The sequence below is a fragment of the Ursus arctos genome, unplaced genomic scaffold (assembly GCF_023065955.2).
Source record: "Ursus arctos isolate Adak ecotype North America unplaced genomic scaffold, UrsArc2.0 scaffold_16, whole genome shotgun sequence".
Taxonomy (NCBI): Eukaryota; Metazoa; Chordata; class Mammalia; order Carnivora; family Ursidae; genus Ursus; species Ursus arctos.
This window is the reverse complement of record NW_026622830.1, coordinates 37,276,351-37,295,792: the sequence shown is the minus strand read 5'-3', so window position 1 is coordinate 37,295,792 and position 19,442 is coordinate 37,276,351. Positions and strand designations below refer to the sequence as shown.

Below are 19,442 nucleotides of genomic sequence, written 5' to 3'. Positions count from 1 at the left end.
GGTTCTGTAGTCTTTCATTCGGGGGGATGAACTCTTTCTACCTCCCTTTTGAAGCAGGGACTTCTCTCCCTTTTGAACCAGTCACCAGTTTTCTCAGCACCTGTGTTTTCAAAAGGTCAGCCTTTATGTGTCTCCTGCTTTACGGGAACACACCCCACCCTGATCCCACTCACCAGCTCACCCTTGGGACCAAGGAAGGGGGACTGTGGCTCTCCTCTCCTGGCCTCTATTCCACATCAGTCTGGTTGCTCCCCCTTAGTGCCTGCTTTTCCTCAGGGCCGTCCTGACACAGTGCCGGGCATGTGGGGAAATACGCTTGCAACAAGTGATTGTGTACCTTTGAGGGCTCCTTTGATCCTAGGGGGATGGTGGGTGGTGGGGAATCTATGCAGAGAAGTGGAAACGGTGGTGTCTTCCCTCAGCGCACACCTAGTTGTTCCAAGAAGCCAGGAAAAACTATGGCTTGGCCGAGACTTTTCTGCCTTACTTTGTCAAACGTTGTCTCTTCTTCCTACAGTAATCCTGGGAACTCTTTTCATCCCAGGGTTTTATTCCAAATGGAATGTTAAGAGGGTTCAGATGCTGAGAGACAGCTCAGGGCAGTGGGGGTGGGGAGAGGTGTGAGCTTGTCCAGATCTGTGGCTTTGCCAGGACTGTTTTTAAGTTGACACAGGGCTAAATAAAAAGCCCTTTGCTTTGATCTCAGGGACTTCCTGGGTAGACTGTCTGATTAGATAAAGATCATGTATCTCCCCCCCACCCCCCATCCTTTAGGAAGTAATCTAAGCTTTGCAGCCATTCCTTGTCTTGCGCTCCTGTCTCCTTCTCAAAGTCTGGTTCTCTCTGTCTCATTGGGTCCCTCCCTGGGTCTTGGGTTTTTCTTTCTGTTTGAGCAGGAAAAGGAGCCTGAGAAAATAGGGCACTTCTTCCCCCTTTCAGCCTTCTTAAGTTGTTTAGAAACAAAGCAAAAGCTTTGTTTGAGAGCCTCATATGGACTTCGTCTGGTCCCGGGCATCAAAGGGAATTGGTCTCTGTTTGCAACATGGTCAGCTGCGGGGATGCTATGAAGCGAGCGAGGTGGCAGGTGGAGGGTTTGGAGAGAGAAATACAGCCAGTCCCTGAACTGGGTTCATCAGTCAAGACAACAGGGGGTGAGGCGAATGGTGTGTGTGTGGGGTCTGTTCTCTTAGAGCAACCCGTGACTCTGTAACCTAGACGCGGACCCTCTGGAGATGCCCCACAAACGTCTCTGACAGTGATGAACTGGCTTGCTCTTGGGATTGGGGCAATTTTATTTAAAAAAAAATTCTTGAACCTAAAGAGCTGCCAAATTAAAAATCATTTAGGATGGGTCATAGCTTTCCAGCATTGTTCAGGAGACTCTCTTTATGGCATTAAAAAATGAGACTTTGTAAAAGGCTATGTGCGCTTTTAATATTTTCTCCTATTTAAACCTCTGTGCCAATCACTGTCCTAAGTGATACACACAGTTTACAAAATGTAAATGTTAGCTCATGAAATCTTCATGACAACCCCACGAGCAACGGTACCAAACGAGGAAACAACAGCACAGAGAAGTGAAGTATCTTGCTCAAGGTCACACAGCTGCGAGTGGCTGGTTACAGATTCAAACCCAGGCTGTCTAGCCCGAGAATCTGACTCTGCTGCCCAGCCCCCTGCCCCGAACACACGTGTGCTTAGAAATTCACTGAGAAAATACACATGGGAAGAAAACATATACATTTATGAATTCAGTTATATTTTAAATATTTTCATCCCCATGAAAAATAGTCACACATGTATGTGGGAGGCAGTTGAATGTAGACGTTCATTCGTCAGTTTCATAAACATTTCTTTGAAAGCCGCTGTGCTGCGTGGCCCTGGGCTAGGTGCTGGGCATCCCACAGACTGAAATACACCAGGTTCCTCTGTTCAAGCTGAGGCTTTAAGGCCACGGGCTTGGGCCGAGAGGCTAAGGATCACAGGTGCACAGCAACGCTACTGAGGTTTTAGATGTTGCGGGACCAGGGACCTGGACCTTCCTGGAGCAGAGCACGTCTCCCCTTGGATGCAGGCGACAATCATCATTTACCTTGGGAAGAAAACCCCTGCTCCTGGGGCTCCTTACCTGGTCTGACCACACTTGCCATAAAAAGTGTTACTGCAGTTGTCATAAAAATTCATACGGTTTAGGCCCCTGTAGAAGAAACTGCTCGTTTTCTCTCCAGTATCTTCATTCTTTGTCGTGGACTCTTGCTGGCTGGGGCACCTGTCTGTCCAGATAAGGAAAGACTTCCTTCTCTCTTGTAACTAGGCCAGAGAACTGAGTTCTGGTGAATGGGATACAAAGAGAAATGTGCCTGCAACTTCTGGGAAGCCCTTTTTCACCCCTTTCTCTCTCTTTTTTTTTTTTTTTTTTTTACTGGCTGGAATATGAATGTGATGGCTGGAGCTTGGGTAGTCATTTTAGACCATGAAGTGGAAATGTCTTGAAGAGAAATGTGGAAGAAACTGGATCCCATACCTCCCTGGGGCCATCTAAGGCCAGACTTATTTTTCACAAGAGAGCAATGAACTTCTATCTTATTTAAGCCATGATTACCTTGTTTGATATAGCCTCCCTCTTAAATAGTACACGGTGTGGTTTTATTCTTATTTATTTGAATCTTCCTAAAGCTATCCAACATCTGTCCAACAGGCTTCCTTTCTTCTTAACCAGAGTTAAGTTCTCTTGGTTTCTTCTTGAGTCCCAACGGGCAGCATCGGTCTCAAAGTGCTGCCCTTGGGTTTGCAAGCACAGGATGATACCAATGCTGTCAAAGTTAAAATATCTCGTGAAATGCAAAGCTAGTATACCACACAGACCTCTGCTAATGCAGCCTGAATTCTCTTCAGAATATGGGGAGTATTTTTCTTGAGGCATATTCTACTATCCTTTCCATGGGTTTATCTTAGTTCTGGGAAAAAAGACAAGACGCTGTGTTTTTCCAGGGTCTGTGACCCCTCAGCCTTTGCTGGGGGTGGGGGGGCTGTCACTGCAGGGCTTGGTTAATGGGGCCAGTGGTCCGAGTTATTGGTCACTTCCCATGGGAAGGGAAGTCCGGGCCCTTTGTTCTGCAGCTGCACCTGCTGCACGTCCCCCAACCCCCTGCCCCTGACTTTGGGTCCAGGGTCACCCCCTCAAAGCAGGCCAGGCAGCTCTTCTAGCCTTCAAGCTATAGGTGGGGTTTTCAGAATTGCCAGTGCTCTCTTCCCTCCCTGCTCACCAGCAGAGGCCTGCACAGTCTCTGTGGGACCCGTGCCGGTCAGAGAGCCCCCTTCCTTTGACCAGACTCCAGACTCACCATTGCCAGGTGCCCTGCTGGGGCCACAGCCCCAGAGATGACAATATGCCCTGCCCCTCCATGGGCCTCTGTCATGTCTGGTGTGTGTATGTGTGTGTGTGTGAGATGGGGAGGACGTTAACCTTCATAATCTTTTTCCTATGGCCAAAACTGAACCCCTTCATATCTCCAGGTGTCATAGCAACCTTAGAACGCTGAAACCAGCCTTCTCTTCTTTTGGACAGATAAATAGGCTAGACTGTGGGATATTTTTTTTCAGACATCCAATGCACCATCCTTTCCCCCTTTACTTCTCTCTCTTCTCTAATCTGTGCCTTGCTGAGCCCTCCTCTCCCACTTTCCTGAGTGACGGTGCCCTGTTAGGATTCAGTGGGGCTCGCTCCTCCACCTTGGCCCCTGGAGCCGCAGACAAGATGTGGACCGGTAGCCCCTGGTGTGTCCAAGCTCTGTCTTCTGTAACTTCCAGTTTCTGATCAGACGCCAAAACACCTGGCATGCCAGGCTCACATCTGGGTCATCCAGCGGAAGCCAGAAGCTGCTCATAGCCTAGTTGTTCCTCCTCCGTTTGGTTTTCTGCAAGTCCATTTTCAGGGGAGCAGACGGTGGGAGAAATCTGTGGCAGATGAATGCTGAGTCATCGGTGATGGCAGTGGGGTAGACCCTCAGATGAACCCGTGGGGATCCGGGGCCCGACTTGAATTTGGAAGGTGCTCAGATGAGAATCAAAACTCACTCCCTCATGCCCCTCCCAGATGCTGGTTGCGAGGAAAGGTGGGGCAGAAGGGACAGAAGTAAGCAGACCAACAACCTCCACGTCTGACGTCCAAACGGTGAAAGAAGAAATGTGGATTTGGAGCCAGACATCCCCAGGCTTAAATATGGATCTGCTACTTGAGTCATTGTGGGCAAGTCCTTCTACTGCCTGAGTCTTGGGGTCCTCACCTGTGACATTTTAAGGTGACTGAGATGATTTCTCGATCCAATGTCTTTTATAAAAGCGATGCTCGGTAAGCGGGCATTTCAGCCTGAGATGGGAGCCAGTGGCCCCAGAACGGGCAATTTTTATGTCTTTGGCTCCTGCAGATCTGGGGGCAGGACTGCAGGGGCGTGGCAGGAACTGTGACTCAGCAAGGCTGGGGGATGGGCTTGGGGCCTCTGGTTCAGTAGATGCTGGATTTGGGACTACGTTCCCAGTCCAGGGCTCTGTTTAACCCAAGCTGTGCACACAAGAGAGAAAGGAAGACTCTGAATCTGGGAAGAGGCAGTGTGTGCTTCTCTTGGAAGAACCAAGGCAGCTGCTAGGTGGAGTGTCTTCACGGCCTGGGAGCTGGTGTGTATAGATGTCCCAACTTCAACATTACCATCAACAACCAATGGCGGCCTGCACGTCGTCCGGGTGTGTGGACTCGTACGTACCAAGGGGCATCAGACTCATGACTTTGTAGGATGCCATCCAACCTTGTACATCATTTATTTTTTCTTTTCAGTTTGGTGTACTTTTAATACTTAGTTTAAAATACATCACATATACAGAAAATAATGTAACAATTGTTCATTACCCAATGCTCAGATTTAACCAGTATTAGTATCTTGCAGTATATTTTAGGTTTCCTTTTTTTTAAAAAAAGAAATAACGTATTACCTCTAATGTTTTCCACCTTTTCCACCCACTCATTGTCATCCATCCCCAGAAGTAACTGTCACCTTGAAGTGGGTGGTTAGCCTTCCCTTGCGTAATTTAGTACTATTACCTATGTCAGTGTCCAGACATTGTTTTCTGAGTTTCTAGATTATTGAAATTGGGTAATACTTTAGAGGTCCATTTGAAATTTCCTCTTTTACATATTATATGTTTATGACACGTCTGCGACAGCATGCATAGCTTTAGATCATATATTTTAACAACTGGATGACATTTTATCTTATTAATACATGGTTTATATGTCCATTCCTGTTGGGAGACAATTAAGTTGTTTTCAATTTTTGGCAATATAAGGAAAGCCCTCAGGAGTGAAACTGGTGACTTCTGCCCTATCTACTTTACAGCATCCACTATACTAGGTATAGTCAAATTATCCCCCAATTTATATCCCCATAAGCAGTGGCAATAAGAATTTCTGTTTTTTCACCATCTTGCCAACACTTGGTATTATCAGACTTTTTTTTTTCCTAAGTAAAATGTGGCAACTCTGACTTATTACAACTGTTGTAATTAATCACAACCTCTTCTGGTCCCATGGTACCTATCACATTGTATTTCAGTCGTCTGAATTAGTCACCCCACTGAACCTTTCATTTACGACAGGTTCCTGTCTGTCCCTTTTTGTGACTCCAGTATCCAGCATGGTGAATTTTGACAAGCACACAGTAGGTGCTCAGTACACATACCTTAACAAATCTAAAGAATAAAAATATCAAAGAAGGCTTCGTGTAGGGGGTAGAACCAAAACTGATCAAAGAACCAAAACCTTCAACCACTCCTGGATAGAATGTCAACCAATGCAAGGACTTTGGAAAACGCTTGGACAGTATCTGCTAAAGTTGTACACGTCCTAGGACCTGTTAATTCCACTCCCAGTAGAATTGTGTGCAGACGGACACGAAGGACACCTTGGACGGTTCACAGCAGTGCTGTTTGTAAAAGCTCCAAACGGGCAACCACCCAAATGGTAGAAAAGGTAAATAGAGACGTGCAAACTAGACAGTGGTGAGAATGAATGACCGATAACTACGAACAGCAATATGGAAGACTCTCACAACATGAGGCAGAACTAAGGATACCAGACCTCTGCGAGCGTGTGCTGCAGGCGTTCACCAATGTTTGAAATCAGGCAAAACCAATCTCGGGTCTCGATACTGATTCCTTTTGGTAGGAAGTGGGTACTAAGTGGCAGGTGGCACGGGAGTGATGGGAATGTTTAGTTATTTGGTGTTGAGGTAAAATTTACATTTGATGCAATTTAATTTTTTCTAAAAGGGCCCAATTCAATGAATTTTGACAAATGCCTTGAGTTGGGTAGCCACCACCATAATCGAGATAGAAAACACTTCATCCCAGGGAGCTCCCTCACGAACCTTCTATTCTCTTTCTTGACTTTGGTCACAAGTGCATTCACTTTGTGAAAATTCACTGAGCCACACGTTTATGACACATGTACATTTTTCCGATTGTATGTTATACATCAATCAAATGTTCGAAGGGTTTATTTATTTATTTATTGAAGAGTATTTGAAAAAAAAAAAAAAAAAGGATCGGCCACAAAGAATGGAAGTTGGCTACCAAATGGCCGGTTGGGTGGTAGAAGGAATGACTGAGGAGCGGTGGGGAAGGCGATTGGAATGGCACAGGGTAGAAATCTTGAAGAAGAGAAAACACAGAGTGAGTTTGCTTTTATCTCAAGCTTCAGTTTTTTTACATTTGCTGATGGTGACTGGCGTGAACCAGCCTTTATCTTTCTAGAACAGGACCCCTGCTTTCCTCCTTTTCTTTCTCCTCATACTATCCTGTAAGAGCAGGACGGAGTGCTCAAGCGTTGCTCCACAGAGGGCTTTTTTCTGAGACCTGGAGAAGGCAACCTTGGCCTCTGTTCAGCAGAGTCAGTCCCCAGGTGAGAACCCAAAAACATTCTTGAAGAAAGTCCTTCCCTCCCGAGCAATCAGCGCTGAACACCCCACTCTCTTCTGACTGGAGGAATCCTCATCACATGGCTCTGAGGCATGAGGCCTCTGGAAATCTCTTCCTGGTCAGGGCTGGTCCCTGAGGGGAGATTTGAAGGTTCCTTGGGGACAGGACCACATTCGTGGTGCAGGTCTCCCCAGTCTTCCCCTGTGTAAAGACCTCACTTTCGTTATATCAACAGCAGGGGCAATGAGTTACTTCAGAAGCTCCAGAAAGGATTTTGTCCTGGGAAACCCTGGCTTTTCTCTTTGCCTTCCCCCACCTCCTTGTCCATTTACTAAGCTCTCCAGAGATAAAACAAAACAAAACCCAAGCTGGGTGTAGGAGGGAGTAAAGGAGGACAGACTAGATAAAGCAAAACCGCATGTCTATTGGTGTGAAATTTCGCAGCAGCGCTTGTTAAGTTCTGCTACTGCTCCCTTTCACTAAGGAATTAAAGGTGTACTTCATTTAGACCATTCCCTTCCATGGCAAATAAACCTAATATGTAACCATGACCTTTCTGAAAAATCAACTTAGCTGCATAGAAAAAAAAAAATCCTCTTTTCTTTTTTAAAAGTCAGGCTTGAAATTTTTATATCCTTTGAGTCATGTTCTTGAAGCAACTGGCCCGTTAATGTAAGAAATGTTACTTTCCCAATTCAAACATGACATTTTGAAAATCATCCATGAATTACATGCCTCAAGAATGAAAGGCTTTTCTGTGCCATTTAAAAGTTGTTATTTTATTTTATTTTGAGGGCAATCGTGAATATCTGTAAGGGCACATTTATTACTCCCAGAACAGATAGAAAATTAGCAAAGTCATAAAATTCTTACCCAGCTTTGCTTTTGCAGCTGGGTCTCAATCCAAGCCCCCCACAAACTCCCCTGCTGCTGAAATGGTCGGGATGATGCTCTTTTTGCCATTCCAGGCAAGGCACTGATCTGTATACGTTGGCTTTCCAAACCTCTCCGTGGAGATGGAGTTGGAAAAAAATCAAAAACACGGGGCGCCGGGGTGGCACAGTGGTTAAGCGTCTGCCTTCGGCTCAGGGCGTGATCCCGGCATTATGGGATCGAGCCCCACATCAGGCTCCTCCACTATGAGCCTGCTTCTTCCTCTCCCACTCCCCCTGCTTGTGTTCCCTCTCTCGCTGGCTGTCTCTATCTCTGTCAAATAAATAAATAAAATCTTAAAAAAAAGAGAGAGAAAAAATCAAAAACAAAAACCAAACCAAACCAAACAAAAAACCCCAAACTGTCTCTAAGCTTTGTTCTTCTGGTTCAACAAAGAGTTGCTAGTCCCATAAATTTGTTTCCTAAGAAGTCTTACCTTCTGATCCCAGAAAGTGCCCCTCTTCTTCTAATCCCGTATGGTAAACCAATCCTAAGCCTCAGAAAAAGCAACAGGCTGTAAGCTTTCTGTCTTAATTTATACTACTGTATTCAGGATCTGTATGCATGGATGTATGTTCCTGTGCATAGCCACCCAGTAATTACTGCGGCAAGCCTTTAATTAGTCTGAAATAGTGCAGGCATAATGGTGACAACCCACACATTTTTCCATTGGAAACTGTAAGTGGATGACAAAGGGAGAACCCCATCCTCTTCCCTCCCCACACATAACTTCCTGTGAAGCTTTTACGTGATTTCGTATGTCAGGCCGGAAGCCCTGCTCACTGCCGCTCAGTTGAGTAGAACAGTGCTACTCAAAGTGTGGTCCGTGGAGCCGGGCTGCTTTATAGTCAGCAAGGAGATGGATTCGAAAATTAGGAGAAGGTGTTCAGCAATTTTTAGAGGCATCTGGCAGAGTCATTTTCTGTCTGTTGGGTCGAATCATAAAAACTGGGGGCTTATTACTTTGTTTTGTAAGAGCTCAAAAATCTAGTGACGCACCAAAGTCTGGTCAGAATGAGATTGAACTTCCCTTTTGGGTAGAGCTCTCGCCAACAGCAAAGCCTCACCTTCTCACGAGCATGCTGATAATAACAGTAAGCTTATATTCGAATAGCACTCATTAAGTATTGAAGCATAAAGTTATGTCTTGGTTTGGGACTCCCCCCAGAAGAGAATCCAGAGAGAATGATCTGAGCACGTAGCACACTGGAGAGATGATTCCAGCGAGCAACCGAAGGGGAGTGCGGAAGAAACACAGGGATGGGACGGACGCTAATAAATTAGCAAAGCAAGTTACCACTGTGGGTGACTGGAGCTCTGTCCCCCTGGGAGCTCCGAGAAGAGTATAAAATATGCTTCAGGATTGCCCCACGTGAGGGTGAGGAAGCTGGGGTGTTCACCAACATGGCTCCTCTCGGTCAACTGTTAAGTGCTCCTGGGGGGCACCGTTAACTCCCTGACACTTCAGTCTGTTCCTATGCAAGCCAAGGGACCCCACTGCCCAGAGAAAGCTATCAGGCAAAGGCTTCCAGAAGTTTCCAGTTGAGAGTTGGGCTGGTGGACACAGATGTGCAGGAAGTGTGGTACGTGCCAAGGGAGATGTGCCAATGAGTAGATAGGACAGGTGGTCTTATCCAATTGGTAGATAGTAAACTGAGGCCCAGTTTGGCACTATAATATGATGTGGTAGATGGTGAGGGGCTGGGGAGGACCTCTCTTCTTTGGTGGCCTACTTTGGGCCCATCCAGAGTCCCTTCCACTGGCTTTGGTTCCTGCCTTGTGTAACCAGGTAAGCTGGTGGTCTACCTCTGTGACAGACACTGGCTGAAAGCGCTCACATAGCCTATCTCGGCTTCCTGCACCCCAATGCCCCAAACTCTATTTCCCAATTGTCCTCGCAGAAGAGTGTGGCATGGAACAGAGCTGTGGAGATGGGAAATGACGTACAGTACTTCTCTGCTTGACCTACACAAACCTTTATGCTTGTCCTGCCCGCTCTTTACTCTTCAAGCAGGCTGGAGTAGAGATGAGTAGAGATGACCCCTGGGACATCCTAGAGAGCCACGGCTTGAAGATAGCCAAGTCACAATATGGAAGGAGCCCGGACCCCTGGGTCATCACTTAGAGGAGAACCACGTGACCAGAAACAGACCCTAGATTTTTACTGTGTTCAGCCACTGTGATTTTGAGGATTATCTATTATAGCAACTAGTATTGCCATAAAGAATGCAACATACGTGTGTGATCAAATAATTTATTTTTCTTTATATCACTTATCATTATCGCAGATTATGTACTTATTTGTTTTTCGGCTGTCTGCCCTCCAACAGGAAGACTCGGATTTGTGTCCTGTTTTATCTCTGGCAGCTGGAGCACTGCCTGGCAACTCGGAGATGTTCAGTATATAGTTGCCAAATGACTAAATCCCAACGTCCAGCCTTCATCGCACACGGTATCTGACAGGCCCCAGGAGCTTCGTGGCTCTTATCTTTGTTCTCGTAACAACTGTATGAGGAAACAGAAGTGCACAGAGGCTGATTAATGTGTCCAGTGGAACCCAGCAGGCAGGTGTGGGAGCCGGGACTGAAATACAGGGCGCTTGAGTCAACCTTCAAATTCTTAACCCTCTCTGCCCATTGCCTGACGTCTGCCCGGTGCAGTGCTAGGAACTCGGGGTGTGGAAAAGTGAGGAACACAATACCTGCCTCTGAGGCCCCCCCAACCGGCAACAGCATGGGGCTTGCCTGCAGGAGGGAAAACAGGCCAGACTCTGCTCTTCTAGAAACGCTGAGCTTGGTTACTGACCCAACCAGAGCAAGGGCTCAACTACAGGAGCAAGTGTCCTCTTACCGAACGACAGAGCTGAGCAGACTATGTACAGATAAAGCCAGAGCCTCTGTGCCCAATGCGAGCCACCGGAAGGGTTGATGCAGGGACATTTGTCAGATTTGAACAATTTGAGTAAAGGCAGAGCGAGTTAGAGAAAAACAAACAAAAACCAACCTGATCCTGTGAGTGTCAGGAAGACTTAGGAAGGGGGTAGGACAAGGATTAAGATTACGAATGCTGGCTTGGTGGTTAGAAAGGACTGGCTTCAGCCAGCTCTGCCATTTGTGGAGCGTTAGGACTTCGGGCAAGTTCATTAACCTTGCTGGGCTTCTTTGTCCTCATCTGTGAAAGGACGTGATGTAGGATGCCTGCCTCTCACGGGAAAGTGAGCAGCACAAGGGCGCAAAGTGTGCGCTCAGGAAGGAGAGGCGAGTATAGTACCTGTTCTTGGGTCCCTGACGTTAGGCTGGAGAACGCTAACCTCCTGGCTGCTGGGCTACACAGAGAGAAACACTCCGGGGGCTGTAATCATGGTGGACTATTGTCCTGGGGCCAAAGAGAAAGCTCTGTGTGTCCCAGTCCTCTTCCTCGACTTTCCCACGTGCGGCCACTAGAGGGCCTTGGGCGTCTCTGTTTGGCCCTATTGGCTTGCTCACACGTGGTACCCAAGAGGCCCAGTGGATTAGAAAAGGGGCTCTTTTTCCAGGGAGAAGCGAAGGAGCAAAAAATCCGATGAGAGGCCTTTGTAGAGCACTTGCTGAGGGGGTCATATGCAGGTGCTGCCGGTGAGGGTGCAGGCAGCATACTCTGCTGCAGGCGAAGTTGGCCCCTGAGCCCATGATCCACTTGCAAGGAGGGAATTACTTGGGGTTATCCTGGGGCCGGCTTGAGGCACTGTGCTGAAAAGACGGTAAGATTGCTTTGTCTTTATCAGATACCCGAGCAGAGGGGTTCTGGCTCTCTGAGCATCACTCATTGGCTTGGGACTGAAAACTAGCTTATCCTGATAGAGGCGGACCATAGCTCAGCAAACTTCCAGAGGTGTGGCACTAACCTGATGACCTACAGGAGACTGGGGATGTATTCAGTAGGCAAAGAGCACAGGGGCCCTCCCCTGCCTCCAGTTCACCTCACCTTCCCACTCTCATTTTATTTGACCAGCAAGGTCTGGCAAAGAAAAGGCAAAGAGCCCATTGAAAATATGGCTCATATCAGTCATTCTCACTTTAGTAGGAAAGAGCTCTGTCCCTTTTAATCTTCCATGCTAAATCCTTAATAAAGACAGCTTAGATTAGCTCCAAAACTTACCACTCTTGTTCCTCTGCTCATCACTCGAAACATACTGGCCTTCAGAAAACACCAAGCTCATTCCTAGTTCCTTGTTTTTGTTCTTACTTTTTTCTAACTCCAAATGCATCCACTTCCCGCTCCCTCTTTGCTGCCTTATGAAATACCACTACTCCATTAGCCTCAACAAGCACTTCCTTGATTCCTGCCTGTATTCCCATAGTACTTTGCACTTGCCCTTAAAAAAGCATTTATCAGAGGGTGTTATTGTTGTACATTTTTTTCTCTCATGACTCAGCTGAGCTTCGCATGTGCTTCATCTCCAGTCTTTGCTTGAATACCTGTCCCAGCAGGGAACTCACCACCTCAAAGGCAATGCAATCCATTGCAACCAACTCTCTGCAAAAATAGTTTTCCTGTTATTAGAAACCAAATCTGCTTCCCTGATATATAGATGTATTGATTCTCTCCCTATCAGTTCAGTTGCTTAAAATTCCTTCAGATGTCGATAAGGCTTCTCATGTCATAATTAGAAAGAGCTCTTACATATAAATATTCTGAGAAGGGAAATACAGGGGTAATTCATTCTAAAGTGTAAATGATTGATAAGAGCTTTTCCAAAAGAACAGATTTTATTAGGGGAACTTAAGGGTGGGGTCAAGAATACCAAGGACACCACCAGGACACCGACGATTTAATATAGTAGAAAGAGTGTTAGGCTAGGAAATGAAAGATGGGTCCAATGTGATATATTATTTTTTTTCTGGGTTTTGGTTTTCTCATCTGGAAAAGGAATAATCTGCATGATGAGTAGTTCTACTTACTTCTGTCATTGCAGAATTTTGTCTGGAAGCAGTCCTGCTCACCTAGACAGTCTTTTTTTTTGTTTTGTTTTTTGTTTTGGAAAGGGATGGGGAGGGAGATAGGGGAGGGGGAGGGAGAGAGAGAGAAGCTTAAGCAAGCTCCAAGCCCAGCACGGAGCCTGACACGGGGCTCAATCTCACAACCCTGAGATCATGATCTGAGCCAAAATTAAGAGTTGGATGCTTAACCAACTGAGCCACCCAGACGCCCCTCACCTGAACTCTCTTAAGCCTTTGGTCTGGCCTGCTTTTCTTAGCTCTTTCTTAGCTCGGAGAGGGCAAAAACTTACCTGTGTGTCACTGTGTTCAGACTCCTGGGGACTGGCTTGACATTCTTGGTGCCAAAGATGCCGTGAGTTATACCACCCACCATCACATCAATCAATCAGCCTTTTATTCCCACCGGGTTTGAACCTTCCTCTCTCCTGCCTTGACACCCTGGGCTTACTCTTTATGGTGTTTGCATCATAAATATTCGCAGGTAACACATTTATTGCAGGTAACACATTTTATTATGATTTTATGATATATTCTCTTTTCCTGGAGTTTTGCAAGTAAAAATTGCGTAAGAACAAACTCTTTGTCCTAAGTTCCACACTACAGAACCAGGTCATATTACAATTACTGGACGCATAAGACTCAATGACTCAATAAATACTTTACAAAAATAATGTAGTTTTTTTTCCCTTTCTTAAAACATAAAAAAATTAGGATTTTCTAGATTTGAGTCCCCCTACTCTTTTTATAGGTATTTACTGGTAATATATTGGTGGAGAAAAAAAATTGTTACGATGGTATTAGAATAAAATAGATGAAATGAGGTCCGTGTTCTTTCCCCATCTATTTTGCTTTTATTTTTTCTTTTGGAAAAGTGCTACTACCTGTTTTTATGTCTGACCTTCCCGTCGCCTTCTGAACCTCCCACTAAGACCTGAGCAGAACTTCTGCCGCTCTGAAGACTTTTAGTAGAATTATAGCATTATGCTAATATTGACTTTTTATTTTAAAGCCTATTTAAAACCAGTCCTCAGATTTGCCCCATCATACCCCTGTGTCCCCCACCCCCTATCCAATCTTAGGCAAGGGCATTTTGGAAGCTGAGACTCCAGCAAGGTGCCTCATAACTAAAGAACATTTGGTTTAAGGTGGGCATTTCTTGTTTTTGATACATGTCCGTTGAGTTATTTAGTTAAAAAAAAAAATACTCCAAAATTCCCTTTCTCTTCCACCTCCTTAAGCCCCTGTCTGAACTCTCACAGAAGTGATTAAACAGTTTCACAACTCCAGCGAAAAGGTTATGCTTAAGTCACATTCATATTAAATAAGTTATATATAAAAACCGCTTAGAACGTGTACAACTCAGTCCTTCCCTCTTTGCTTCTCCAGGAAACGCAGGATCTGGGCGCGAATCGAATCGAATCGAATCGCACCCACTGCGGCTTCCAGGTTCTTCTGGCTCCTTTGTCCTCTCCCTCCCACCGACATCGGCCCTGGGAGAGATTCCAAGGAGCTCTGCGGGCCATTTCGGACGGCAAGGTGGCTTCGGACGGCAGTCACCGGGCCTGGTGCGCACCCCGAGTGTGAGTTATGGAAAATACCCACGTGGTATATACAAATATCCACGGATGCGGATAAGACGGACTCTGCCCCCGCGGCAGATCAGCGCAGCGCTCTTGTGTCACAAAGGCCGGAGGTGGCTTCTCCTTAGTACTCCCTGGCCTCTTGGAACTGCTTGATGTAATCCTCGTCGGAGGGGCTCTCCGTGCACTTCTGTCCGTTGTTGGGAGGCCGGGCCTCGTTGTACCTGCTCCAGTCGCCCTTGCAGATAATCCAGGGCAGGACGTCCACCTTGTAGTGGAGCTCGGCTGAGAACTCGGTGCTGATGAGGTTGGGTGTCCCCGCCCCTTTGCCCCTGGTGATGAGCTGCATGTTGTCGCCATAGCAACAGTGCTGGGCGGCCAGCGTGGTGCTCTCCAGGGACAGCATGGAGCGAATGCAGTAGCGGGCCGTGGGCTTGTAGATCTCCAGCTTCTCCTTGGGCCCACTGGCGTCCTTCCAGCGGAAGTCCTTGCGCTTGATGCGGTCGAAGATGTCCGCCGTGCTGTAGGCCACCTCGGTGGGGTAGGAGCAGGGGCAGCTGGGCAGGTCATTGATCACCTTGTGCATGTACTTCTTTAAGAACTCACTTTTGCAGCTCATCCACCGCTCACAGCTGTCCGTGTCTGCGAAAGGCCACAGAGAAACCCTCTCACCACATGCAACACGGGCGGCAGGTTAGCACTGAAGTCAGCTCGTCCCCTCTCCCCTGCGGCCACCAGACCTTGGTTCGGTTGTGCTCACCGGCCCCCGCCCCCGAACTTGGGAATTTTATTTACAAGGCTACCTCCTCCCCAGTTTATTCTATGAAAAGTTTTCAGACACAGAAAAGTAGAGATTTGATACTTGAGCCGTGACTAGCTGTCTGCCATCGCCTAGATATTACCATTACAATTGCTTCGTCGGTCTTGTTTTCTGAAAATATAGGATATTATTATCCCTGAAGTTTAGTAGGCATCTGGGAAAAACAGGGAGGACAGGGGGATAACTCCACTATCCCCTATAACAAAATGAACAATAATTCAAAGGGCAATTTTGAATCTCCTGTTTAAGTATCTGGTGACAAGGCAGAAAGTGCCTCAAAGGTGAACTGATGGGGCCAAGTCTTATTTGTGCCACTCACGGACTGGTTTAAACTACAGCCGGTGGCCTCATCTCTTAACCACAGGCACCAGAGAGTGACAAGCCCTGAACGTAAATCTGTGTGATAAGATGCCTCAAAGAGGAAGGGGCTGCTGGCCCCTGCTTTTAGGGAACTTAATATTTGGGCCAGACGCCATTGACCTCTAGGCTTCCAGCCAGAACCTGCCCCTGGAGGTTGTTGTACTTGCACCTTACAATGTTAAAAATATGCTGACTTCATTGCCAATTAAGTAATTAATTGTTGAAATAATTTAAGACTTAGGTGGTTCCAGTTTATGAATGTAGATTCCTGGTTTTATTTGAAAAACCAAGATATGTTTGTGCTGGCCCTGCCCTGCCCCATGGGAACGACTGGCTCCAGGAACAGGCCACGTGAATACACCAAGGTTGAGCAGAAAAAATCTGCTGGGGTTGTCTGGGGGTGCGGAACACAGTTGGGGTCAGGCTATTGGTGTCACATCAGGGGGCTCTTCAGTGCAATTAGGCTTGTTCACGGGACTCTAGGGAACTACGGGGGGTTATTAAGGACAGCGAGCTCTTGGCGGAGCTGTACAGTAAGAAGATGTGTTCAGGGCTGATATCAGTTGCAGGAGTCCAGATGGGAAGGGAGGGAACAGGAAGGAGCAAGTGTGCTCAGAGAGTTAGGGTCGCCAGGCCTGGGTGGGCTTGAGGGTGAAGGAAGAGAGACATCTCTGACCCAGGTGCCTGGGAGGCTGGTGGTGCCCAAAGAAGGAATCAAGTGGCCAGGATAGGGACAGGTTGGGGGAAGTTTGGAGGAGGACTCAGGCTTCTCTACAGTGGAATGTGGAAGAGAGAGATGGGGTGTCTTTCAGGAGCTCAGAAAGGCCTGGCCTAAGATGAGGAGTGTGGGAGCCTGTGTTCTGCTGCCTGGGCTCGAATTCCAGCTCGACCATTTGGTAGCTCATGCCCTCGTGCAGGTATTCTCCCTCCCTGTGCTCCAGTATCCTCTTCTCTAGACTGGAGATGAAAAGAACACCCGTCTCCTAACGTGCGAGGAGGATTACGCTGGAGGAAGGTAGGGAGCCCACAGCACGGGGTCTGGGGTACTGCCAGCAGGGATGCGCTAAGCTCTGTTCACGCCTGAGCGCTAAGATTCCAGCCCCGTGAGCCCCTGACTGAACAGTAGTGAGAGAACGCAGGCTCCCTCCTGGGAAATGGGTGCCTGCAAAGCCAGTGAGGGTCTCCTTTAGAAGGCAGGGTCTTCAGAAACAATATTCAGGGAGGCTCTAGAAAATGGCTTTGTTATTTTCCTTCCAGAGTGGAAGGTCATCATAATCCACGTACCTTTAGAACATACGCTGACTTATTTTTATTTATCAAACTTGGTAGGTGTTCAGTCTGATGGAAATGTTCTAAATGCTTTGCCAATATTGACTCATTCAATTCTACACTAGCTATATAAGTGGGCCCTATCACCTCATACCATTTGACAGATCAGATAACTGAGGCACCACCAGGTTGACAAATGACCTTGTGCAGATCAAGCTGTGTCCCATCTCAGGGAGGCATCTTTGGTTTGTCCTTCTCTATCCTCATTCCATGTGTTTCCTTGCCCTGGAAGGCTGTCCTATGTGGACTGTATCAATGGGCCCCTTGAGCCCTGACTTCTTTCTGGGTTGAGCCAGAGACCAGGGAGAGAAAGGACAGTGAGGTCAAGGTGTTTGCTCCTCCCTCACTGTTGCAGGTTGGCTACACCCTTCTGACAGCCAGGAGTGCTGGTGGGTAGCCCTCTCCACACAGCTACTCTGGTCCCTTCAGGCCAAGGGGCGGTAAGGGCTTCCCACTGTTCTGTCAACCCCTTCTCGGTGTCCATCGTACACTGCTCACCACACCTTTGCCAATAGACCCTCATCGAATGCTCCTCAATTACCTGATTTCAGTGTGTCATGTTTGTTCCTGCCCAGAACCCAACTGACACCATCCCTACTCATCTCTATGTTTCCTTAGTCACACCTCAGCTGTGGCCTTGTGCAACTGGACCTGTCCTCTGCAAAAAGTAAGCAGCTGCCTGTTGTAGGGTGTGCAATACGAACATACCTGAGAAGCTCTCTGTCCCCAAGAGACAACCTTTGTTGCTCTACCATTTTATGTAAATTTCCCACATTTAGTCTCTAATTTATTTTGGGGCGACAGGGGTGGGGTAGTCGAATGCACCGTGTTTGCAGAAGGCTCCTGCCAAAGGTAGTTTGTGCATGTGAAGGACTGAGGAGGAAGCCCTGGGTCACACAGAATTTCCAAACTGCCTCCCGTTTGGCCGAGGTTGAAGAAGTTTTGGGTGGCACGCAAAATGTGACAGAAGGAGTCTCACCTTTCTGTAGTAAAGAATTGCATCCCGAAGCACATGAAGCTATTTTGAAAAAAGGAAGCTTTCCCCTTGCACCCGAGTAGTCACTTGCAGTTTGGCTTGGCTCATGTTGATTGTGTTTGGTCTAGCACTTTCGAGCAGACGAGTAACCGAGTATACTAATGGTTTACAAAAGTGTATGTGGTAGAGGGAGGCAGTCGCAATACTGAGATAGCTCCTTTTCCCTCCTTCCCTCCTTTTGCTACAGCACTGAAATCAGCATTTCCTGACTTCTTGGGGACACTCAGTGAGGGCTGTCAGAAGGGATTCCATGTGGCCCGAGGCCCCACTGGAGACTGAATCCGTGCTGAGGGGAGAGTGGCTATGTCCCACTTCTCGCCATGAGGGGTGGGTAGCAAGCAAGGCGGACACAGAGGGCTCTCCACTCTGCTCGGCCTGCTGCAGGAGGCATGGGACAGCTCTCTCTTGCTTGGAGTATATTTCGTGAGCAAGAAATATGCTGGGAGAACTGGACCCCATAAGACGAAAACGAAACACTTAAATGGATCCTAGAATGGGACGGCACTGCAAAGGAAAAAGGAATCTCCAAAATATTAAATCAATATTTGGATTAAAAATGGGGGGAAAATCTCCTTACCAACTTCAAACAGTTTGGTGGCATTAAACTCCTCACTTCCCGCCAGCAGACTCACTTCGGTGGCAGCTGTCCTGAAGGTGTCTTCAATTCCTAAACACAGACAGGAGCTCATTTTTCCCTAGTTATATGGAAAAAGTTACCCCCCACCTCCCCAGCAAACCAAGAAACAAATACACCTGAACAAAGCCTTTTTTGTGTTCATTACTACTCATGGGTAGGAACTTGCCAGCAGAGGAAACAGTAAAAAGCAGGTAGTAGAGCATAAAATATATTAAAACCCCAGATACCATTTGCAGCATGAAATCAGATCCAAATGTGCCTGAATGAGACTTAAGGAGCTCATTCACTAGCTCCAGGAATGGGGTTTGGGGCAGTAGGGGACACGTGTCTGTCTGCAACACTGGTGGTGTCAGGGTGACACACTGCCTTAGAGGCAGTGGTTAATATTTTGTCTAGTGGTCAATACCGGTTTTAAGGACCGACTGCCTGGGTTCAGATCATTACTAGCCTGTAACCTCGGGCAAGCCACTTAACCTTCATGCGCCTCAGCTTTCACATCTGTAAAATGGGGAGAAATAAGTGCCCCACCTCATAGAGTTCAACGCATTTAGTGAATTATGTGTAAAGAAAGCACTTACAGGAGTAAGTGGTGAGTGTTAGCTGATAATTTCCCCAGGAGTCTTTTCTAGCTCATTCTGAGGATACAGCAGACCACAGCTAAAGAGCAGACATCTCACGCTCTAGGACGTCCAGAACCGCCAATGATGCCCCAAAGAGAGGAAGCTGGGCTTGCTGTTACTTGCTCTGAGGGGTTGAATCCAATTTGTCTCATACTTCCTGGTTCCCCTCTCCTCCCCCA

General features: G+C 47.2%; 1 protein-coding gene across 2 annotated transcripts in view; it reads right to left on the bottom strand.

Annotated features, from left to right (window-relative positions):
* Window positions 1-13,370: 13,370 nt before the first annotated feature.
* Window positions 13,371-19,442, bottom strand: part of ISM1 (isthmin 1) — a 75,912-nt gene continuing 69,840 nt past the window's right edge. For both annotated transcript variants that reach the window (XM_048222315.2, XM_026503018.4), the window contains exons 5-6: window positions 18,584-18,673; window positions 13,371-15,103 (exon numbers count right to left, since the gene is read on the bottom strand). In XM_048222315.2, coding sequence (XP_048078272.1) covers window positions 14,586-15,103; window positions 18,584-18,673 — 608 coding nt within the window. In that variant the 3' untranslated portion in view covers window positions 13,371-14,585. The remainder of the gene's footprint in view (window positions 15,104-18,583; window positions 18,674-19,442) is intronic.